Raw genomic sequence first — 23380 nt, 5'->3', positions numbered from 1 at the left:
ACCACCCATAGATGACAGGTTTGATAGAGATAGCCTAGATGTGTAAATAATAAACCAATAAATCGTTTATCAAGAAATTTTACTAATATTTTACTAATACCCCTTAAGTCACATTTACTGAAGGCATTTATTCTCAAAACCATTTCACAGCAGCATTGGTAAAATTTGATAATCAAATACATATCATTAGAAATGTTCTCAACACCATTGTAACTTCAGATTAATTTTTCTCCACTGCATTTATTAAGAAAATGTTGGCAAGATGATAATAATACATTTCTTTTTCTAAATCTGACTGAGGAATGAAGAATTCTGGGTGTACCTCATTGTTCTTACTTTTAACATGATATTTTAAAATAAGCTAAGAATTACAATTTATCCCCATTCTTAATTGGGTTTCTGGGCAGAGTTTGGACCTGTAACAAGCTCTTTTGTGCAAAATAACAGTAGAACACCATCAACTACTGTGTTCAAATAATAAAAGTTCAGTTTCTCTTTCTTTTGTGTGCCTTCCTAATTTCAGTACTTTAATGGTTCTCTGTTTCTTATTTCAGGGCATTTGATACTCTTGCGAAAGCGTTGAATCCTGGAGAGAGTGCATCTTGCCAGAGCTCTGCCGAAAATATGGAAGCCAGCGCACGTCTCGTGGGTGAAGAAGCAAGCATGGATATTGTCGAAATAGAAGGCCCACTTCTCAGCGATGCTCATGTAGCTTTCAGGGTACTTTAAAATACATCTTTACACCCTTTAAGCTGTTAAAATCTCAGTAACTTGAATTTTTAAGGATGTCTGTTATCTCAGACAGATGTCAGCGAATATGTGTGCAGACTGCTGCTTGAGTAGTAGCGTGTAAAACCTGCTGCCTGTCGAAACCATTCAGAAGCATTAGCACAAATTGACTGCAAAACAGAAATTGAATATAAATTTGAAAAATAGAGACTCAACAGATAAGTAATAACAAAGGAGTCTTTAGACTTCATAAAACTAGGTAGCATGCTGGCTTTGGGGACTGATTTAGTGTACTACAAAATGAGACGCCGCATTATGAATAATTCACTGTATGATGCTTATGAATGTTCCAAAGCATATCCCAGCAGTTGATTTTATCATTTTAAGTGGCATCTGTTTTCATATATCACAAATCAAATCAAAGATCACAGTTCTTAATCCATTATTATTGCTTGTGCATTGCTGGGTGGATCATATTTTGTTAGCAAAGAATTTGCTTGAGAAGACTATGGTGACCATATTGTGGCTCTTCAGATGTCCATGGACTACAATTCCCACAAGCCCCTGCGAGCATGTTTGATTTTATTAGAGACCAGAAAATAGGCCCGCTGTAGTATAAATACAGCGGGCTCTAGCCGTGAGTCCTGGACCGTGTGGGCGCGCCACAGCTTACCTGAGGGCGCAAAGACAGTGCAGGTGGGCGCCGCAGCGGGCGTTCGCGTCTCTGGGGGCAGCGGGATTCGGGGGACGGGCAACGGGAATCGCGGCTCCTCGGCCGGGCGCGGTGATTGCACCGCCGCCGATGTTGGGGCCTCCGGTGGCGGCTCCTCTTCTGGGCCTGGCAATCTCGTGGCAGTGAGTCTGGAGGGCGGCGTGCAGGGAGCGGCTCGCGGTAGCTCCCTGGCCGGCGGCCTGGCGCGTGGGAGGCGCTTTGCGCCTCCCGACGAGCCAGGCCACCGGCCAGGGAGCAACTGTGAGCCGCGCTGTGCGTGGCTCGCAGTTGCTCCGTTGGCTTCGGGTGGGTAATCAGAGGGCCCAATCGGCAGGCGCTTCGTGCCTGCCGATTGGGCTTTCTGATTGTCAGTCCGGAGGAAGGGGCCAATCGGCACCCTTCCTCATCACGGACTGAGCCCACCCTAACTCCTCCCATTCCACGCTTAACGAATTATCTAGTCCGCGGCGCCATGGGCGGTTTTAAGATAGCCAGGCATTCAACAATTCTAGCAGTTGTTGCTACTAATTATGGGAAGAAGACTGCATAGTAAAAATACTCAAGCATCTATTTAAACAGCGGACACTGTTTCTCTGTACCTTCGCGACCTCATTTTTCAGAGATTTGTGTAATTCAAACTATTAAATCCAAACTAGTATATACATTTTTAAACAAGATCTGTTTGGCTTGTTTTGCTTGCTCACTTCCCCTGCCCTTTTGTATCAGGCATTCTCTGATCAGAAGACAATCTTGAGATCCAAGCAGTAATCCTTCAGTGAAGGAATAGAATTTAAATACATTTGCCTGTTTTGTTTTTAGTTTGCAAATTATCTATAGAGATTAGTCATGAAGTTTTTTATTCTTTTATTTTTTATATTATATCACTAAATTAGTGTTTGCCACTAAGTCAGCAGTGTTACTCAGTGGCTAAGAAGGCAAATGGGATTTTGGGCTGTATCAAACGGAGTATCGTGTCCAGATCATGGGAGGTGATGGTACTGCTGTGCTTTGGTTCGGCCTCACTTGGAGTAATGTGTTCAGTTTTGGGCACCCCAGTTGAAGAGGGATGTTAACAAACTGGAATGTGTCCAGAGGAGGGCAACAAAGATGGTGAGGGGTTTGGAGACCAAGACATATGAAGAAAGGTTTGGGGAGCTTGGTCTATTTAGCCTAGAGATGAGACGACTGAGAGGGGATCTGATAACCATCTTCAAGTATTTAAAAGGCTGCCATATAGAGGATGGAGCAGAATTGTTCTCTCTTGCCCCAGAGGGACAGACCAGAATGAATGGGATGAAATTAATTCAAAAGAAATTCCATCTAAACACCCGTAAGAAGTTCCTGACAGTGAGAGCGGTTTCTCAGTTGAACAGGTTTCCTTGGGAGGTGGTGGGTTCTCCATCTTTGGAAATTTTTAAACAGAAGCTAGCCATCTGACGGAGAGGCTGATTCTGTGAAGGCAAAGGGGTGGCAGGTTACAGTAGATGAGCGATAGAGTTGTGAGTGTCCTGCATAGTGCAGGGGGTTGGACTAGATGACCCATGAGATCCCTTCCAACTCTATTATTCTAATTTTTTAGCCATTTTATTTGTGGTTTAATATTAAATTACTAATAGGATATAATTTATTTGAGACTAAAGACCATTAAAGTCTAAATACACCTTTTTTATGGCAGCTCACCATGCCTTCTCCTATGCCTGAATACCTGAATGTTCATTATATTTGTGAATCAGCATCTAGATTGCTCTTTTTATCTATGCACTGGGCACGGTCTATTCCGTCCTTTCAAGCTCTAGGGTGAGTATTGAAAAGCTTATTTTATACGATTAATGTTTCAGGAATGCATTCCTCTTAATAATTGTGCTATGTGTATTACTGACAGAAAGACAAAAATATATATCTTGCTATTTATGGATCTATCAATAGTGGCATAAAGACCACATTAGTGTAATTTCTTTCAACAAAATAAGCCTGACTTTCCTAGTATTGAAGAAAGTAATTATGGTATTATTATTATTATATAAGCCAAACTGGGAATCAGATTTGTGTTCAAATTCCCACGTTCACATTGACTTTTGATTTGATTCAGTATGTGTTAAGAACAGTAACAACAAAAAAGATTTAATGAAAGCCATCTTGCAGCAGTCCTATGTATCTGGTATTTGCAAATTCATTGTCTGTTCCCAGCGATACAATGAGATTTTCAACAGAGAAACTGAATACAAGAAGGCATTTCAGAAGCTCTGTGCAATTTTCCTGTTGGGCATGTTAAAACAGAAAAACATAGATCAGTCCTCTTTAAAATCTCACAGAAACCCTGAAGAAAAACGTAGTGGTGTTTTTATTTTTAAATTCAACATGCCTGGGTCTATTATGTTTCAAACATTTGCAAAGAAATGTCAGAAGAGTCTGTGACAGTTGTGTTAAATAAACACATTAACTAAAAATTCAGATCCCTGCATGTTCAGGCCTCTCATACTGTTCTGTAACTGGGAAATTTTCTAAATGGACATGCATGTATATATATATTACATGCCAAGAATGTGATTTTTCCTGGTGAAAGAATTATTAGCATATTTAAACTATTGAGTTCAATATTATGTATTTGTTTTAAATTTTCATTAATATAATTTTGTTCTTCATTCATAGGCAAGACAACAGCATATCATTAGTGAAAGCCTGTTGGAATGAATTATTTACTCTTGGTCTTGCACAGTGTTCACAAGTAATGAATGTAGCAACTATATTAACTGCATTTGTTAATCACCTTCATAATAGCTTACAGCAAGGTAAGATGCATGTTTATAAGCCCCAGAATTTGTATGAAATGGCTTAATTTTGATTAATATTATTTTCACTGTTAAAGCCCTAGTTAAATAAAAATAAAATGATCTCTAAATGTGCACATCTCCAGTTTTAGGCTAATTTATAAAACTTGCAAATCTCCATTCTACCACACAGTACAAAGGCAGTGTATACTTCTAAAGATATGGTGTGGGCCCTCTCTTGCATAATAGGAACTTTACAAAATTATTTTTGAAATGTGGCCTTTCATGAAAGCTTACATTCTAAGATATGTATGTGGGCAGGGGGCAGTAGGACATCATTAATTTCTTTCATGGTCAGCGGAGATTCATCAAAACTCAGTGGTGCTCCATTTTCAGTGAGCAAAGTCAACACGGGGCATACAGTGCCCTTCATCTACTTGCTTTGGTCCTTTAATCACAGGAGGCTGAACTGTGCCTCAATCAATTACACCAAGGTACACAGGTCTGGCTGTCTTAACTTGCCCAAGGCTATCGCTCCCCTCCTAGGTTCCTCTTCCTCTCTTCTTTTTCCAAATAGGTTGTTTTCTTCTCTTCCTCTATCTCTTTTGACATCTCCATTTTTATCCCTGGGGCTTCAACCATGCTCGCAAAGCCCGCTACTGCTCTTGCCTTTTCAGAGCATTTCTTACTGACTGACTTGCCTTAGCCACCCCAGCTAGATTTGCATAGGGCTTGATAGAAACCCTTCCTGCTCATTGTACCCCCAGCAAATGCCCTAGGCTGAAAACCTCATGCTTCAGCTGCTGTGCTCAGCAGCTGCTTGGTGGTGATGGTGGGAGACTTAACTGCAGGTGGAACAGCCAAATTCCTGGTGAGGCTGTTAGGCTGCCATTGCCTTTCCAAGTGCTGCCCTGCCCTGGAGCGACTGCTGACTTTGGTCCAGAAGCTTTACTCTCGTCTTCCTTCAACCACTGCCCTTATGCCACAGTATCTTAAAATAAATGAAACTGAGGAATAACAGTGAAATCAAATGTATACAACTAATTTTGAGAGCAATGGACAGTGGCTTGAGCATTGGGGTCAGAAAATACGTTAAAGGGTATTTAGGTATCTTGTAAATTCTTTTATAACATGCTGAAGCATATAGCTTAAACTGTGTGTATAACAGCAAATTTACTTAGGTTTGTCAGGATGAATGTACAAATTAGTTGTCTTTTATTTTTATGTCTGCTGATTAAATGTCCAACTACACAAATTTAAAACTATATAACCAATGTGAAAAAAGTGCAGTTAAGTAGTTTTTAAAGGCCTAAACAACAGTTTGGTCATAGCTTAAATCAAACTTTTAATCAGTCTTTATTTAAGACATTAATCTGTTAAACCAATTAGACAACCACTAAGAATCCTTATTACATTTAGATTGTTTTGTATTAACTCAGATAAGCTGTCAGCAGACAGAGGAAAACTTGTGATGGAACATATCTTCAAACTACAGGAATTCTGCAACAGTATGGTAAAGCTGTGTCTGGATGGTTATGAATATGCTTACCTGAAAGCAATTGTCCTCTTCAGTCCTGGTACGTAAAAACTTGAGGCCTAGGGCCTTTGGCATTCTGTTAGTTGGTATCTGAGAATATTAGGGGTGTTGAAAAATATCCCTTTCCATAACTTATTGTATGTTTGATATTCTTGAGGGCTTAAAATAGACACTGTGTGCAAATTTTAATAAAGCTTTCTGAGGATGTATATTACTCAGTGAACCTTGCAGAATAAGCTTTATGGCAACCGGGGAAAATGTGCACCAACTGTGTTTTCAGGCACTGTGTCCATGGCATTCCCATCACAGTGTTTCACTCTGGCATTGTTGCAAGGCAGAGCAGTATGATAGAAAGGGCAAGCAAATAAATAAAGGCAACCACAGGAATTGGGCAAGCAGGACTAATGAGAGTCATGGAGGCCAAGCCAAGCATTCATCACTGGCATGGGACAGAGAATACAGACTACAGAAGCAATGCTCCTCCTCTGCAACACCATAAAGGACCAGCTCCTGATCCTGGGGGGTCACCATCAGCACCATGGATGCACAGTGCCCCAGAAGGTGATGATGGATAAGAATGTGGATATGAGGGTGCATCCTGCTCTCCACCAGCTGTGATGTCCAGCAGGATGCATATCCTTATGCCAACCTGTATGTCACCCCCACTGGAGGCACAGGAGTGTAGTGGACTGGATAGAGAGTAAGGGAGAGAGCCTAATGGAAGCCACTTCTTCCTGGTCAGACTTACCTGAAGAGCAGTGTAGAACCATCCATTTCTTCGATTATGTTTTAATGGATGTTGTATTTTACATATTTAATATGATCTCATGCACATGCACACACAACAGGTTTTAAATGTTTTTAAATAACAGGTCATTTTTTCAGTTACGTCGCTTGAATTTTCTAGCCCTAGTTCTCAGCAGGTACTGCACCATGAAAATTGGTGTAATTAGAGGCTGCATCTTATGGTGTTTTGTTTTGTTGCCAATGGTCCTGTTATTAGAACATATCTAACAATAGACTTGTTTTAGATCATCCAGGCTTAGAAAACGTGGTACAGATTGAAAAATTTCAAGAAAAAGCATATAAAGAGTTTCAAGACTATGTAACAGTAGTATATCCAGATGATACCTACAGGTACGTAACTGCTATATAAACAACTTGACTTTTAAAATGTGTTGTTTTTTCTCAAAATTATGTAATTTCTGAAGACTCGTGATGCATTTTTTTATAGTGTAGATAAGATTTTCTTTAGCATTTAGTGTAAAATCTATGAAGAAGGATGATGTTACTTTTCTATACTTGTAACAGAAACATTCTTGCTGTGTGTAGTCAGGTGACAGTCAATAGGAGTGTACACAGAAATGAAATAAATGGCCAAATTCTATATAAGCCATTGCTGTGATGTAAGAATTTCAAGCACTGAGTGCCTTGCACCTTTTGGCATGAGAGCACCAATGGTACCTTTGCACATATTGATGGGCTTGGAGACTGTTAAAATGTTTCACGTTACTGAGAAGTGCTTTTACTGCACAGAAAAGAGAGATTTGATACAGAATATACTGTATTTATGTGAACATTGTATCTCCCTGGTACTATGATAGACTATCCCAGATCTCTTAGTGACAGAGGGAGATAACAGTGTTTAAAATCACATAGTGCAGCTTAGATCAAATATTATTTTGTTGTTTTGATTCCCTGAAGGTAATTATGATGTCAACTTTTGAGTTTTCTGTATGTCTCCTGCTAATGTAGACATGCTTTAACCTTCTGCTATAGTACAAAAGTGTAGTTGCTTTACTGTGGTAGAAAAGGAGCATATAATCCTATCTCTAGCAAATAATCCTTACATTTTTATGTATATGTGAACTCTGGCCCGTTTAAGTTCCAAGTGTTGGTGCAAATATATGCTAACCAAATGTAGCAGTAACAAGACATAGTTTCTAGAAAACCAGGCAGAATTGCTTGTCTCTTGCCCTACCTGCCTGGAATACAGATGATCAGCTGCTGAAACCTACCCATAGGATTTGTATATCAATTAATCTTGGCTGAACTCTCCAGCATATTAATAATATTTCATGTACAACATCTGAAAAATTTTACGTGATTGGCTAACCAGAAGTATCTCACTTTATAATAACAACAAATCTCAGTGCACAAAATGCCTATTAACATTACAAAGCAAAAGATGTGAATAATAGTTTAACATTTAGTAAAATAGCCCGAGAGATTTATTTTGCATGTAATGTGCCACGCTTTTTTCAAATCTGTCTTCCAGACTGTCTCGGCTACTTCTCAGATTGCCTGCCCTGAGATTGATGAGCGCTGCTATCACAGAAGAATTGTTTTTTGCAGGACTCATTGGAAATGTTCAAATAGACAGCATCATACCTTATATTCTAAGAATGGAGACAGCAGATTACAACTCCCAAATAATTAGCCATGCTGTATAAATGTTAAACCACAGATTCTATACCATGGCAGTCATGGTGATGTAAATGTACATTTATCTCCAAGAGATAACAAGAAGCTTTCCTGTGCAGTTATAAGAAGAAGAAGAAAAAGAAGGTGCAGCTTTTTCCCTATAAACTTGAGAAATTTGAGGTGATACATGATGACTTTTTATGTGGTTTTCAAGAACTTGTAGATTACTTAAGAATCTCATGAAAATCAAGAGTAGTTTTCATCCTATTTTTGCAGTTTAGCTGTATCTGGAACACAGAGAGTAAGAACTCCAGACAAATACACAAAATTTAGTCTTTGGTAGGTCAGTAATTTCACCAAGTCATTTTAGCTTAATGTTTTAGGGGAAAAAATAAATGAACTTTCCTCCCAATGTTGTGTTTTCTCTATCTTGTTTCTACAAATTGAGTTTTGCCAGTTTGGATGAAAGTCTGAAATCTGAGCAAGCCAACATTTCCTTATGTGACAGAATAAGAATTTTTGACTAACTTACAGCTACTTTGAACAGAACTTGATTTTCCCCCCCAACAAACTTGAACTGGGTATTTTTTAAGAAATTGAAGGAAATCACAGGAGGGCTATAAAATTGGCTTGACATTGTTAGGTCACAAAGTAATTCCTCTATTATTTAGATTAATCTTGGAAACCAGTAGCTGTCACATACAGTTATGGGTCGATCTTATGATTTAGAAAGTATTACAAATGGCATAAAGTTTTTGTTGTGTGCTTTTACCTAAGTTCTGCTGCATACTTTATATAGTTTATCAGTGCCAACTCCGTTAATTTTGGTCCGATGCCCCTATACCCAATTAAGTACCAAATTGACTACTGGTAGAGGCTTCCTTTAGTCCAATTGCTTGAACCATCACACGCCAACATACAACCATTACTGGGTCTCTTCTATTCTTGACCCATCTACAAGATGTAGATAAGTTCTCAACCAATGCAATTCTTATAAGAAGAGGGGGGAATAGTCAGAATTTTTCAAGAGTGTTATTTAAAATAATAAACCAATGCATAAACCAATTATGGGATTTATGTGAATTCTGTTTTGCTTAACTGTAATTATCTTAGAATCCTCATTACAAATTTAATGATATGTTTACTGCTGAACGCCTTCAGTCTTTGAATTTTTCCCCAAAGCAGTTTTGATTATTAAAAGTTGTTTAAATTAACATATAAATACACACAGACTTGATCTTAGCCAAAAGGTTGAGAAGCGATTAACATATAATAGTTGACCAAGTACCAACACAAAATATTAATTTGCTGTTTTCGAGAATTGCCCATGTATATTTTATAACTTTCCTCGCTTTAAATCTTGATGTTACTGAAACAACTGCCTCTGATTTATACGTCTTATTACCAGCCTGTGAAAAAGGCTTTTTGTAATTTGAATGGCAGGAATATTTGCATTAGGTTTTCCTAAACAGATTGAATAGAAAGTAGTAGTCTTGCATATTTTATTGCATTCCCTAACAATAATGAAGAAAAGAGTTGCATTTCACCCCCCTTCCCCCCAAAAAATGTGTGTGTGTGACTGTGGAACTACATGCGCACATAGAGTTGTATTATATTTTCTTGATTATATGTTACCAAGTATTCCTTGTAGTTACAATTTCAGCCGTTTAAAATCCTTCTAAATCCTTCTACTGCATTGTACATTTCTCTAATGGGCTCAATATATTTGTTGTTCTTACTTCCAATCTGGTGTCCCTGGAAATCAATTTCTTCTTCATTCCATTCCACTTTTTGTATAAATTTTATTTGTGGTTCAGTTGTAGCATAACCATTGGGATTGCCCCAATGACTAACTTGCCATTGTATAAAAATTACTGTAAATGTCTTGAAATCAAAAGAAGTGTAAATTCTATTTTGGCTGTATTTTTTAAAATAAATTGTAACTTTTTATTATAGAATGTAGTTATATTAATCTGTTTTTTTAAAGAAAAACTATCATGTGATCCTGTACATAGAACGACTTAGACCTGTTTATAATTCAGATTTTAATATAGAATGAATGATAATATTTTGGATCAGATGCATTCACTTTGCTACTTCAGCTTTTTAACTGCGATATTATTAACCATTTAATTTTATCATTTTATGTCTGCATGCAAATACATATATTCATATTGTAAAAATAAATTGAACTTGGTGTCCTGCTCTAAAAAGTACCAGATAAATGGCTACATATAATGTAGCAAAATACATTCCATTGTTTTCTGTACAAACATATACATGAAATTGTAACAAATACAAATACAACTTATTGATAATGCAATTTAATTAGACTCTCTCAAAGGTCAATAGAGGCTCAGCAAAGGTTGCAAGGAAATGTATTTTGTGGTAGATTTTCAGATGTGTCCAAAGTAAGTGAGCTTTAGCCATAATATTTTACCTTTTAATGACATAGTTGGTTTGCTCTTCTCTAAAACTATCTTGTTGGTAACTTTGGCTGTCCATGGTATTTGCAGCATTCATATCCAACATCATAATTTGAAAGCATCTATTCTCCTGTCTTTGTACAGTATTTTAAATAATATTTTTAGATTTAGGTAACCACACATCCATAGCAAAATTCAAAATAAAATATAATTTTTTTAATGCAGTGAGCCTAAATCCAAATTAATGTGACACACTTGGCAAGCTTTGGAGTTTTCAAGAACTCATGCTGATGGGTCAAAAACAGGGAAGGAAAGGCCTTAAGCATTAAGGCCCTTTTATCTGCATTTGAAGTAGAATAGTTTGTAGATTTCAGTGGGGCAATATTGTACATGATACTTTCAACAAATGGACAGCCTCATATGTGATTGAACACCCCATTTATCCACCAACAGCCTTGCACATAATTTGTAAAGTACGTGTTGACTCACAGAAATGTATGAAATACATTTGTGAATATACATATTTGCAACATATTTACATGTATATGCAAAATGTTAGTGCTATCACTGTCACATGAACATGGCTTTATCTAAGTCCACTGATCTTAACAGACTTACGCTGGAGTAACTGCAGACCATTGCATTGTACATAGCAAGCAGTATATTTGGCCTTTTCCCCACAGGCTCTTTACATTCTTACATTAAGTAAGCAGCTCTTCCCGCATCATTAAAATTCAATAAGTAGCAACGCCTTAACATTTTCTCTGCCATTCTCTTATCCTTACATCCCTTTGTAATTCTATTTGAACCACAGTGGCATTTCAATGAACTATAAGCAAATACGTTTATTTAGGATTCAGAAGGTCAAGTGACTTATGGTAGCCGTTTCTGTGCTTGCTACATTATGATTTCCTCATTTAGAGCCACAAAAGGAATCTCCCTTTGAAAAGGCACCGCAATAGATTCCTCCGGAAGAGCGGGAGAAAAAACCCTCTTCTATCGAAGTTTCTTCCCCGGGCGCTTCCGCAAGTGCAGCTCTTTTTCGCGCGTTGATTTGCACGGGAGCATCACGCGGGCGCCCGAGGGAGGAGCCTAGCGCTGCAGCTGCGCAGTCGCTGTTTGCCCGCGGAAAGTCAAAGTAACTCGCTCCGCCTCTGCTGCCTCGGAGAAAATGGCGGAGTACGTTCAGGTGGTGAAGAGGGCGTTGCAGCAACTTGGGGGTCACGGTGGCTTTCGCGGGGCCGTGTTGCAGCTTCTCAGGTAACGGGGCTCTGCTGCACTCTTCTGTCCTGCCGGCTTGGCTGCTGTCGGCAGCGGGGAGGAGGGGGACGACATGGCGCGTCTGCGCTCGGTATGGGAGTTTGGCTCCTCCGGGATAGGTGAGACGGTCATCTCCGGGGCCTGCCGGCGTCCCTCAACCGAGCCTAGCGGTAGAGATCGTCCTTTTGGAGAAGTACGGAGCTGAGTGGTTCCGTTGCCCCTTCTGACTCGAAACATGAAGGCCTTTGTCAAGCCTGTCGCTAATAGAAAGGGAGAGAGTGGCTAGAAATTTGCTTGCTTGCTTGCTTGGAGTATCAGCGTTGTATGCATTGATGTTATTCTAAAAATAAATCGCACAAATGGAGGAGAAGAGAATGTTACGAAAAGTGGTGGGGGATTGTGCAAACGTTTGAGTCATTATTATTATGATTATCAATAAAATGGATTACTTCAGGCTGCTTTCTTTCGTATACGTAGTGGAAATTGAGTGTTGGGAGAATAAACGCATTCAGGATTGGGTTGTGCGTGTGTGGAAAGTGTTTAATAGCCAAACGTTAAATGTGTGTAACTGGGGATCTATGACCATTATTAGAAGGGTCTATTTTCAGTTAAAGTACCTAGGTTTTCTCTTGTACTTAGAAATATGCCTTGTTCATTATTGATTGAGCTGTTGCTTTTAATCTTTTGAGTTTGGGAACTGAAGCTGAGATATGAGTTCTTTTCCTGTTGTATGTGGTTTGATAACCATTGAAATTCTTTTTCTATTGGGAATTTGCAGGGTCAATGATATGAAGACTGGTACATTAGTAGGCACTGACAAATATGGAAACAAATATTATGAAGACAACAGGTACTTCTTTGGTGAGTGCATGATCCTGAGTCATTTAACGATTCTAGCAAATAAGTTGCTTCATATTTGTAAAATATAGCATTTTCATCATTTATGTTGAGATGAGCCCCATGTTTAAACTTCCAGAAAGAAAGAAGGATCTGAGCGTGATAACCTGTGAAGTGCTCTTGTACCAGATACTTGGGATTTTGGTCTTGAACTTAGTAGTTGATTGCCATTTTTCTAAGTTGTAGGAATATATAAAAAGAAGCAGCTGGATTTCAGGAGTTTTGATGGGATTGTAGGAGGGATTTTCCATCTTCTTACAATAGCAGTTGTAGCGAATGAATTATTTGGAAAGATATTCTAGTAAAGTAGATGCCATTTTCCCAGTCATCTAAGCTGTGGACTGTTTACTGTGACTAATGTGACTAAACCCCTAGCAGTAGGGACTCAGAATGTTGATGTGAGTTTTCTGAGAGAATTTGAATTCGAATATGTTCCTAATATTTAAATAATGTTGGCAAAAGGAGACAGATACACAATGCACATGCACTGGGATTTCTGTGTTTTGTATTATATATACATTTAGTTCATTTGAAAAGATTGATTTTCAATACAACAGCCTTCACAACTATAGGCAGACTATATTTACATATGTAGGATGGAAAATTTTCTGGAACTATTTCCACTTTGGAAAATCTTCTGATCCACATCATTTGCTCAACAGTAACATTTGGGGAAGGCATTGGCAAACCACCCCGTATTGAGTCTGCCATGAAAACGCTAGAGGGCGTCACCCCAAGGGTCAGACATGACCCGGTGCTTGCACAGGGGATACCATTTACCTTAACATTTGCTAATCATTGTTAATAGTATGGAAACAGGCAACAGTGTTCTTTCATCCACATGTTCATGGCCTCCGTGTAGAAATACTATATTAGACTGTATGTAATTCCTTTCACTACCTCATACTCTGCTTTCTTGTTCTATATCAGTCTTTATCAGAAGCTGGAAATTCATTGAAGCCAGCATTTTGAAGTCTGAACAAATAATGGAAATAAATATTCTGAGTGTTGAATTTTGACATTATGAAAAACTTGGTGAGATGGGTTGCAGAATTCCCTATTAGTAATTATTGAAAGTTGTTTATTAAAATGCATTTTGTACAGTTAAATACAATGTAACTATTAATTGTATTTACCTTTATGTTTAAGGTCGTCACAGATGGGTTGTATATACTGAGGAAATGAATGGCAAAAATACATTCTGGGATTTAGATGGAAGCATGGTGCCACCTGAATGGTAAATTAACTACTTGGATTTCTTTGTGTATTATACATTTATGAAGCCAATGATTAATAGAATGGAGCATTAGCTCCAGATGAAAGCAAGAGAATGAAACCTTTTAAACATTTTAATACTTGTCTAATCTTCTGTCAGTAACTTGGTGTAGAATGAGCTGTCACATCCCTGTAGTCTCCCTTGTGGAGTTCCACAGGGGGCAGTGTTCTCCCCTACTTTCGTCAACATCTTCTGGCCTAGCTGGTCCGGAGTTTGGGGCTGGGTTGTCATCAATATGCTGATGACACCCAGCTTTTTCTCTTCATAGATGCCTGCCCGGACTCCCCACCGGATCCATTTACCAGATGTTTGGAAGCTGTGGCTGGATGGCTTGAGCAGAGTCACCTGAAACTCAACCCCTCCAAGGCAGAGGTCCTATGGCTGGGAAGGAGGGGGCAGAACTGGAAGAGTGTTCTCCTGTACTGGCTGGGACACAACTGCCCCAGGCCAGCAACTTGGGAGTGACCTTGGATGGCTCACTGACCATGGAGGCACAGGTCAGGAAAGTAGCCCGCCAGGATTTTTTCCATTTACGCCAGGCGAGTCTACTAGCCCCCTTTCTGTCTCCTGAGCACCAGCTATGGTGATCCATGTGACGGTCACCTCCAGATTAGACCTGTAACTTGTTCTGTACGGGCTTGCCCTTGTCCCTGACCTGTAAATTACAGCTGGTGCAAAATGCATCTGCTAGGGTCCTCAGAGGAACATCTTGGAGGGCCCATATCCAGCCTTTGCTGAGATAGCTGCATTGGTTGCCAGTTGTGGCCTGGATCTGGTTCAAGGTTTTAGTTTTAACCTTTAAGGCCCTTCGCGGTCTGGAACTCAGATATCTGAGGGACCGCCTGTCGTCCTTTTTCCCCAGCAGGGCCTTGCGCTTTACGATCCTGGTTCCTACCTGGTGGCCTGGCCATGGGGTAGACACAGCGCTAGTTGCCCTGACCAGCTGAACCAAGGTTGTTCGGTATTGTTGGTACTACTAGATCTCTCAACAGCATTCAACACAGTTGACCGTAAGCTTCTAGCTTGCTCCCTCACCAATGCCAGAATTTAGGGGACAGCCCTTCAGTGGCTGATCTCCTTCCTCTGGGGTTGCGGACAGAGGATAGCAATAGGAGAGAGATCATCAAGCCACTGACAACTCACTTGCGGAGTCCCACAAGGAGCAGTCCTCTCTCCAATTTTATTCAATATCTTCATGCACCCTCTTGCCCAACTGGTATGGAGGTTCAGGCTGGGATGCCATCAATACACAGATGATACCCAGCTCTTCCTCCTGATGGATGACTGCCCTGACTCTCCCCAAGAAGCAGCAGCCAGCTGCCTGGAAGCAGTGACAAGGTGGCTCAAGCAGAGTCGTATGAAGTTCTATCGTTCAAAGACAGAGGTCCTGTGGCTAGGCAGGAAGGGACTATGTGATGAAGCTCATCTTCCCACCCTGGATGGCATGCAGCTATCAGTGACTCACTCTGCCAGGAACCTGGGCGTGATCCTGGATGCTTCCATCTCAGTGGAAGCTCAGGTCACGAGAGTAGGATGGCTGGCATTCTACCACCTTTGCCAAACCAAACTACTAGTGGCCTACTTGGCCCAGGAACACCTAGTCCCAGTGGTCCATGTGACGGTCGCCTCTAGACTGGACTGCTGCAACTCGCTGTTTGCAGGCCTGCCCTTAGCCTTATCCAAAAACTACAGTTGATCCAAAACGCAGCAGCCAGGGTCCTCACAACAACACCATGGAGGTCCCACATCCAGCCCATCCTCCAACAACTGCAGTGGCTACCAGTTGAATTCTGGATCAGGCTAAGGTTTCTGGTAATCACCTTCAAGGCTGTATGCAGTCAGGGCCCAGTATACCTGAGGGATTGCCTTTCTGCCTACGCCCCTCAAAGAGCTTTGTGCTTTGCCATCTCCAACTGGCTAGTGATCCCTGGCCCAAAAGAAGCCCACTGGACCTCAACTGGGGCCAGAGACTTCTCTTTCCTGGCCCCCACCTGATGGAATGAGCTCCTGGAGGAGATCAGGGCCCTAACAGAATTAAAACATTCTCCAGGGCCTGAAAAAAGGAGCTCTTCCACCAGGCATTTGGTTGAGGTTGACCAGAACCAGTAACACCATTGAGCTGCTGAACCTTCCTCCCAGGAATCCATGTACTTGAACAACTCTATTGTTATTATTAGTATTGCTATATTTTACTTGACACAAAATTGAGTTCAATGTATTGTTCTTTACATTCCATGTGAATCGCCCTGAGCTCTTTTTTTTGGGGGGGGGTGGTGGTGGTGGTGGTGGTGGTATACAAATGCAGTAAATAAATAGACAAATAAAGTGAGAGATAGTGCTGACTTCTAGCAGTATCACCTTGCAGAAGGTGGTTGTGTATTTATTGAGATACATGACTCTCAGAGCCTCTTGTGGCGCAGAGTGGTAAGGCAGCCGTCTGGAAGCTTTGCCCATAAGGCTGGGAGTTCAATCCCAGCAGCCGGCTCAAGGTTGACTCAGCCTTCCATCCTTCCGAGGTCGGTAAAATGAGTACCCAGCTTGCTGGGGGGTAAATGGTCATGACTGGGGAAGGCACTGGCAAACCACCCCGTATTGAGTCTGCCATGAAAACGCTAGAGGGCGTCACCCCAAGGGTCAGACATGACTCGGTGCTTGCACAGGGGATACCTTTACCTTTTACATGACTCTCAAGGAGCCATAGAAATTATTTGTAAATAGTGTGAAATGTGCACAAACTGCATTCTCATAATCCTAGAAACATTTGAGATAATTTTCTGTTGTATTGTTTAATGCCACTATATTTTTGGCACATGAAAATTGAAAAACTATTGGGAAAGGGTTTTTTTTTGCAAGTAATGCTGCATAATAAAATATGTAGTTCCTATTGTAAGTTGGAAGTGCACTTCCAATAAACAAGTGTTAATTCTTTCAAATTTGTTAGTAACAATATCGAATTTGGAAAGGCACAGTGGAAGAGTGAGAGCATTTCATTCCCCCAGTTAATCCACACTACGTGATGACCTTGTTAGAGTAGACAATAGTGACTTATATTGATTTAACATTTGCAAGCATTGCCCAGGAATTCAGCCTGAAGAGTTCTTCCCGTATTGTCCTTTTGTGCATACAATACTGGAGAGGGACAGTTCCATCTTCATTGTATAGGACCGTAGTCTTGTAGTATGGCAGCCATTTGCTTTTAATAGAATGTTATTTTAAGATGCATAGTATCTCTTTTGTGTACTTGGGACTTAAGAGAAGCTCTGTAGAGCCAACTGTTAAACCTGCTCAGAATAACTATTTTTAATTTGTATGGTACGACCTGTTCATTTAATGTGGCTAGCTTTTGAACCCATGTATATGTGGATTGCTACTGCTTAACTGTGTGGTTTAAAAGAACTGTTAGGAAAATGTTTGTATTACCAGTAATTGTATGTTTCTGTTTTAAGGCATCGCTGGCTTCACTGCATGACCGATGACCCCCCAACAACACACCCACCAGTGGCGCGTAAATTCATTTTGGATAACCACAAATTCAATTTAAGTGGCACTCCTGGACAGTACGTGCCTTATTCCACCACCCGTAAGAAGATACAGGAATGGATTCCACCTTCTACACCTAGCAAGTGAATGGAAAAGAACTTGCTGATTTGCCAGATGTTAGGTATATAGTGTGAACTGTATCTTGTATATTTAAATAAAAATCTATGACCATAATTTTGTTGAGAATAGAAGTATTTATAAATAAATGGCCAAAGGATGGCAGGTGGTCATCAGGTAGTAAACATTTCTGAAATACCTTTTTGTAGAAGTTTCTCAGCAGCTTATAGTCTATTCTAATATTAATATTTCCAAATATATGGTAGTGTGAGAGGAATGTTCCTATTTCATATTATTGCTTTTGTGATTATACAGATTTTTTTAGAATAACAGTAGAGTCTTGTTTCAAGAAAGCAGTTTCTCATGCTTCTGATTGTGCCTCTTTGAAATGTTCTTTTGAGAATGTATGAATGTTTTTTACTACGGCAAACACCCAGTATTGCTGATAATCTACAAGAAGGAAAACATGAAATGGTCAGCTTTTCTTGGGTATTCAGTGAAATTAGTAAGACCTTAAGCACATATTAAGATGGAACTAATAAGATATCAGCACAAGCTAAATGTCATGCCATCAACAGGAGTAGTTTTGCATTACAATCAATTAGTTGTAATATCTAGATTAGGTTTTTGCTACTTGATCTTGAAATCAGTTCATCGCATTTCTGCACCTGTAAGATTATCATTATCCTGCCTTTTCATGAAATTAATATTGAATCTCTGGAAACATTTTAAGTATCTAAATATATTTGTGGTAAAATGGAGGTGAGAACCATATTGTAACCTGCTTTGGTTCAAGGGGGTGGCAGGTTACAGTGGGTGTGAGTGGGTGTGAGTAGGCTTGTGCGCTTTGGCTGCTTCGGCGGCCAAGGTGGCCAGTGCCATGGTGCAGGGGGGGAGGGGCAGTGGTGATGGCATGCCAGTCAGCGCCCGCACGCAGGCACAGAGCTCTGCGTCTGTACGCTGACTAGCATGCCAGCGCTGCCCTTTCCTCCCTGCGCTGTGGTGCTGGCTGCCTCGGGCTTGAATGGCCGCTGAAGCGCACAAGCCTAGTTGTGATTGCCCTGCATTGTGTGTGGGGTTATTCTATGATTCGGGTGGCCACTGGAGAGAAAGGAGGGTATAAAGATCTAATTAAGTATTGCTGTCTGTTAGCCTGACCCAGTACATGTTTACTTGCAATCCCCATTTTTTTTCTAGTGAAACTTGCTTTCAAATGTGGATATGATGATAACTTGAGCTGCTGTGAAAATAAGGATCTATTCAGCTATTCTCTTTCCCAGTCAGAACTACATGCAATGTGGGAACACAAGACCTGGCCCCATGTGCAACTATGTGTAAGTTGTAAATAGAAGACTGAATAACCAAACCATCCCTTAACCTGTGACTTATTCACTACCTTATGATTCTTGATGAGACCAGCAGCTGGCTGCTTAATATTTGTGCTAAATACAAAATATGAAGTCACTCATACTCAGATAATAAGTTTTTCCTTGGATTTCATTTCCATGTAGCCTTAAGGGGAGTAGAAAGGCATTATTTAAATATTGTTAGTGGCGAATTTGTGTCTGAATGTGCTAATTCCCGTAAACCAGCCTTTTTCACCCTTTTGACTGCAAAGTAACCCCTGAAAATTTTTGCAGACTTCAGATTAACCCTGAGGTGATTTCAGCTGGCCATTCTTCCCTGAGAGATCCCTGGAAGTAACATGTCAAACCCTCTCTATCACTCAACCCACCCAAAGTAAAAAAAAACAAACAAAACCAAAACAACCGCTTTTCCTAACCAACCCTAAGAAGACTCACTCAGCTGGAGTGTGATAGCCTATTTTGCTCGCCACTGGAATCGGAATGCCAAGGCCTGGTCCCCACTCACCCACAAACCCCGAAGTGGTCCAGCAGCCTGCTCCACTGGGTCGAGCCTGAGGCTGGGCTGTGCCCTCCTCTCTCCAGCCTACTGACCCAGAGTTAAAATAAAAGTTAAATTCCCCCTCCCCCCTCCCTCAAACTGGCATAATCCCTCTGGGTCTCTGACATAACCCTGGTTGAGAAACACTGCCCTAAGCACAGGCAGTTGGAGGAGATATCTACAACTAGTGCTGAGTATAGATTAACCAGGAGTAATTGCTTTAACATTAATTGAGAAGAAAATAGTTTTTTCACTTTGGCAATTTGAAAGCAGGTGGGCATGTCTAGTTAGTCTATGGACTGTACTAAATATAAAGAGTGGTTTCCCATTGAATACTGCAGTTTCTAAGGTTTTCTAGACCCCATATCACCTGCTGGCCTCTGGTTGATTAGAACTTTGGAGTTGTAGCCTTATAGAATCAGCTGCACTCTGAGACCTGAACTTGTAGACCACGTACAGAGGTCCTCATAGGGACTCATAGTTTGCCAAGCACACCTTCCAAAGGGACTGTGTGGTATGTGGCATTCCCTGGTGAGTAAACAGTGGAGGACTTGGGGGTTCGGAAAAAAAAATGTTAAATCCAGAAGTGGGTCATTTAGTTGTTTAACTCATGAGGACCGCTGGTCTAAAAACACCTGAACTGCCTTTTACTGTCATGGCAGCCACTATATCATATTTCTGTTTTGTTCTGTTCCGAGCATGCCTATTCCTTTCCCATAATGGTGGGACTACGTGGTACAGACTATTCCTCACTGAAATGGCTTGTTATTTTTTTAATTTAATATTTCATTTGTTTTGCCATTGCATCTTTGATTGATAAAAGGCCCAGTTCCAGCTCAAAATGAGATAATAGTTTGCTAGATAAGAGAAAAGAATACTTGGATGCATAAATTGATCTTTCTCCATGCTAAGTACAGTGATCCTGAGAGCTGGTTATCAGACAGGTCTCCTTCAGGGGAATTGTGACTGCATTGATATATGGTAAACAGTTAATGTGAGCAGGACTAGGGAACAGTCCTATTTTCAGTATAGATTTTTGGTAGCCATTTGTCACAGGAGGTTACTCTACTGCAAGTTCTTAATATTGGAACCTTTTCTACAAATTGAATGTATTGGTATCTCACAATGGCTGCTTTCCATCATCAAGTTGTTGAAATTTAGGCTCCAACTCTCTGTCTGTAGTTTATTTCTCAGTTCATACAGAAAGCAAGAAAAGTAGGAATTTATACTATTTCAGCTGGCATCCCTCGCACAGATAAGGCCAGATATTTATGCCACTAGTCTTTGGACCTTGATAGATTATATGGAAGCCCTGTTCAAAAGTTACAGTGAATACATGTACAATCTCTGTATATTATTTATTCTTTATATAAACCTTAAGTCAGGGGTAGTCAAACTGCGGCCCTCCAGATATCCATGGACTACAATTCCCATGAGCCCCTGCCAGCATTATGCATCCAAGTATTCTTTTCTCTTATCTAGCAAACTACACCAGTTTGGTGTAGTGGTTAGGAGTGTGGACTTCTAATTGGCATGCCAGGTTCGATTCTGTGCTCCCCCATATGCAACCAGCTGGTGTCCTTGGGCTCACCACAACACTGATAAAGCTGTTCTGACCGGGTAGTGATATCAGCGCTCTCTCAGCCTCACCCACCCCACAGGGTGTCTGTTGTGGGGAGAGGAATAGGAAGGCGACTGCAAGCCGCTTTGAGCCTCCTTCGGGTAGGGAAAAGCGGCATATAAGAACCAACTCTTCTTCTTCTTAAGTAATTCTCACATTACATTAAATGAATGTATACCTGAATAAGTGATTGAAACCACACATTATCCCAGGTAAAGGTGGCCAGTTTCATTAGTAAAATGCACATTGGCTTTTTCTTATAGATGTATACACATTGCATACAGACGTACACACTTAGACCCATTATGCACGGGGGGAATAACGCACATTCGGGGTGGAATGGCGGCAACTAAAATCACCGATAACGCACGGTGCTGGCTGCAACTGGCCGCAGCTTCGGTGCATGCCGCCGAAAAAGCCGCGTAAGCGAAACGCGGAAGAAAGCACAGCTTCTGGGTTACTGGGGCGCAACCAGAAGCGGCGCCGGGATCGCCACATGCATAATCGGTTACTCTGGGTTTTTCTACCGTCATGTCCCATCCCGTGCATAACCGGTGTGCTTTGCGTCTTCCCCATCCACGTTTTCCATGTGACCTGAAATCGCCGTTTCAGCGGCCATGCATAATGGGCCATATATGTACATGCCTTCACTGTAATGTGAACAGAAGCATACTAGAATTACAGAAATAGGGCTGTCGTTGATTACATGCGTTAGGGACATGCATCTTGCTGCAAGGGATTCTAAGATGTCATTCTTTAAATTTCTCTTTACGATCCTCATGCCTTATGTGTAAGCTTATTATGAGCAATTAAATTTAATGATTTTTAAAGCTCTGTCAATTGAAAAGTAGCTAGCAGATGGCTTGAAAACAAAATACTACTTGATTTAAAATTCAGGTGTTATCAACAGATTCGTTAAAGGAATTTAGAGAAAACAAATTATTAATGCAATCAAAGTTGCTTTGGTAACAAAAAGCCAAACAGTTAGTACTTATCTTCAGTTTTTTCACCAGCTCCCAAATTAACAACCGGAAACAATTTAAACTGCCAATCCAAATGCAGCTGGTGACTTTAAAATACCCTACATTCTAATCAAGTACTATTTTAAGGAGATAAAGCATTTACATCTCTGTAAAAAATGATTTTGTACTTTAGCCTTGCTTTGACAAAATTGATATCTGATCTGACCGGAAACAAGCACTGGAATAAGGTATAATGATGGTATAGTTCCTGTTTTGTAGAATGAATGAAATACGTTTTCTACTATAGTAAGAAGAGATACATTTGGGGGGATGACATATTTAATTGAGGAACAAATTATGTAATTGGGAAACAAATACCAGTTTGTTTTCTACTCTCATAAAACATTTAAAGTGTCTTAAAACAGGGGTCCTCAACCCCCGGTCCGCAGCCCAGTACCGGGCCGCAAAGGCCATGTACCGGGCCAACAGCAGCCGCGCCTTCCTCCCCTCCCCGCAGCGAGAGGGGGGGAAGAAGCAGGCACAGCCGCCGGCACGCCAGCGACGCAAACGCGCACGCGCAGAGCTGCCGCGCATGCGTGTTTGCGCCCCCCTGCTGGCAAAAACGCACACGCGCGGCAGCTCTGCGCATGCGCGTTAGCGCCACCTAGGAGAAAATTAGTTGCTTATGGTGTTCCAGATATCAGAATGGGCTTTCTGTAAATCATCTTGGTCTTCGTATTCCTTGGTAGTCTTCCTTGGTGGGCTCACTGGAGCTACATGTTGGAGTAGAAGAGATCATCTGCTATGGAATTACAGCTTGAAACAGATTTCAAAGCTTCAAGAGACATTCCCTACAAACCGTTGGCAATCATCTCTCTACAGCCAGCTTGGTGTAGTGTTTAGAAGTGTGGATTTCTAATCTGGCGAGCCAAGTTTGATTCTGCACTCCCTCACATGCAACCAGCTGGGCGACCTTGGGCTCGCCACAGCACTGATAAAGCTGTTCTGACCGAGCAGTAATATCAGGGCTCTCACCTCCCTCACAGGGTGTCTGTTGTAAGGAGAGGACAGGGAAGGCAATTGTAAGCCACTTTGAGACTTCTTTGGGTAGAGAAAAGCGGCATATAAGAACCAGCTCTTCTTCTAGAAATCTTCTAGAGTATGTTTGTTTAATCTTGAGGGTGGCTGTGTGGTGTGCAGAGGAGTAGGAGCCACCACCGAAGCCATAAGTGCAGGGAGCAATGCTTTCTTTAGACATGGAGAACC

The 23380-nt window shown here is 40.9% G+C and overlaps 3 protein-coding genes across 9 annotated transcripts in view; all 3 read left to right on the top strand.

The window, feature by feature from the left end:
- The window catches only part of NR2C1 (nuclear receptor subfamily 2 group C member 1), a 38008-nt gene extending 27880 nt beyond the window's left edge, over positions 1-10128 (top strand). For all 6 annotated transcript variants that reach the window (XM_077339068.1, XM_077339063.1, XM_077339066.1 and 3 more), the window contains exons 11-16: positions 555-720; positions 3117-3238; positions 4091-4230; positions 5649-5786; positions 6778-6883; positions 8025-10128. In XM_077339068.1, the coding sequence (XP_077195183.1) occupies positions 555-720; positions 3117-3238; positions 4091-4230; positions 5649-5786; positions 6778-6883; positions 8025-8199 (847 nt within the window). In that variant the 3' untranslated portion in view covers positions 8200-10128. The remainder of the gene's footprint in view (positions 1-554; positions 721-3116; positions 3239-4090; positions 4231-5648; positions 5787-6777; positions 6884-8024) is intronic.
- A 1558-nt stretch (positions 10129-11686) lies between these two features.
- Positions 11687-19094, top strand: NDUFA12 (NADH:ubiquinone oxidoreductase subunit A12). The gene is made up of 5 exons (XM_077339076.1): positions 11687-11856; positions 12635-12717; positions 13903-13990; positions 17476-17690; positions 18824-19094. Exons 1-4 carry the CDS (start codon positions 11768-11770, stop codon positions 17654-17656), a joined length of 441 nt encoding a protein of 146 aa, XP_077195191.1. The 5' UTR covers positions 11687-11767; the 3' UTR covers positions 17657-17690; positions 18824-19094.
- Positions 17478-23380, top strand: part of TMCC3 (transmembrane and coiled-coil domain family 3) — a 152439-nt gene continuing 146536 nt past the window's right edge. Inside the window, exons 1-2 of one of the 2 annotated variants that reach the window (XM_077339070.1) lie at positions 17478-17690; positions 18824-18960. In XM_077339070.1, the coding sequence (XP_077195185.1) occupies positions 17657-17690; positions 18824-18960 (171 nt within the window). In that variant the 5' untranslated portion in view covers positions 17478-17656. Of the gene's footprint in view, positions 17691-18823; positions 18961-23380 lie in introns of those variants that run through there. The other variant, XM_077339075.1, reaches the window with a different exon arrangement.

Source organism: Paroedura picta, chromosome 5 (genome assembly GCF_049243985.1).
Source record: "Paroedura picta isolate Pp20150507F chromosome 5, Ppicta_v3.0, whole genome shotgun sequence".
Lineage (NCBI taxonomy): Eukaryota > Metazoa > Chordata > Lepidosauria > Squamata > Gekkonidae > Paroedura > Paroedura picta.
The sequence above is the reverse complement of the archived record's forward strand: the minus strand, read 5'-3'. Positions and strand labels throughout refer to the sequence as shown.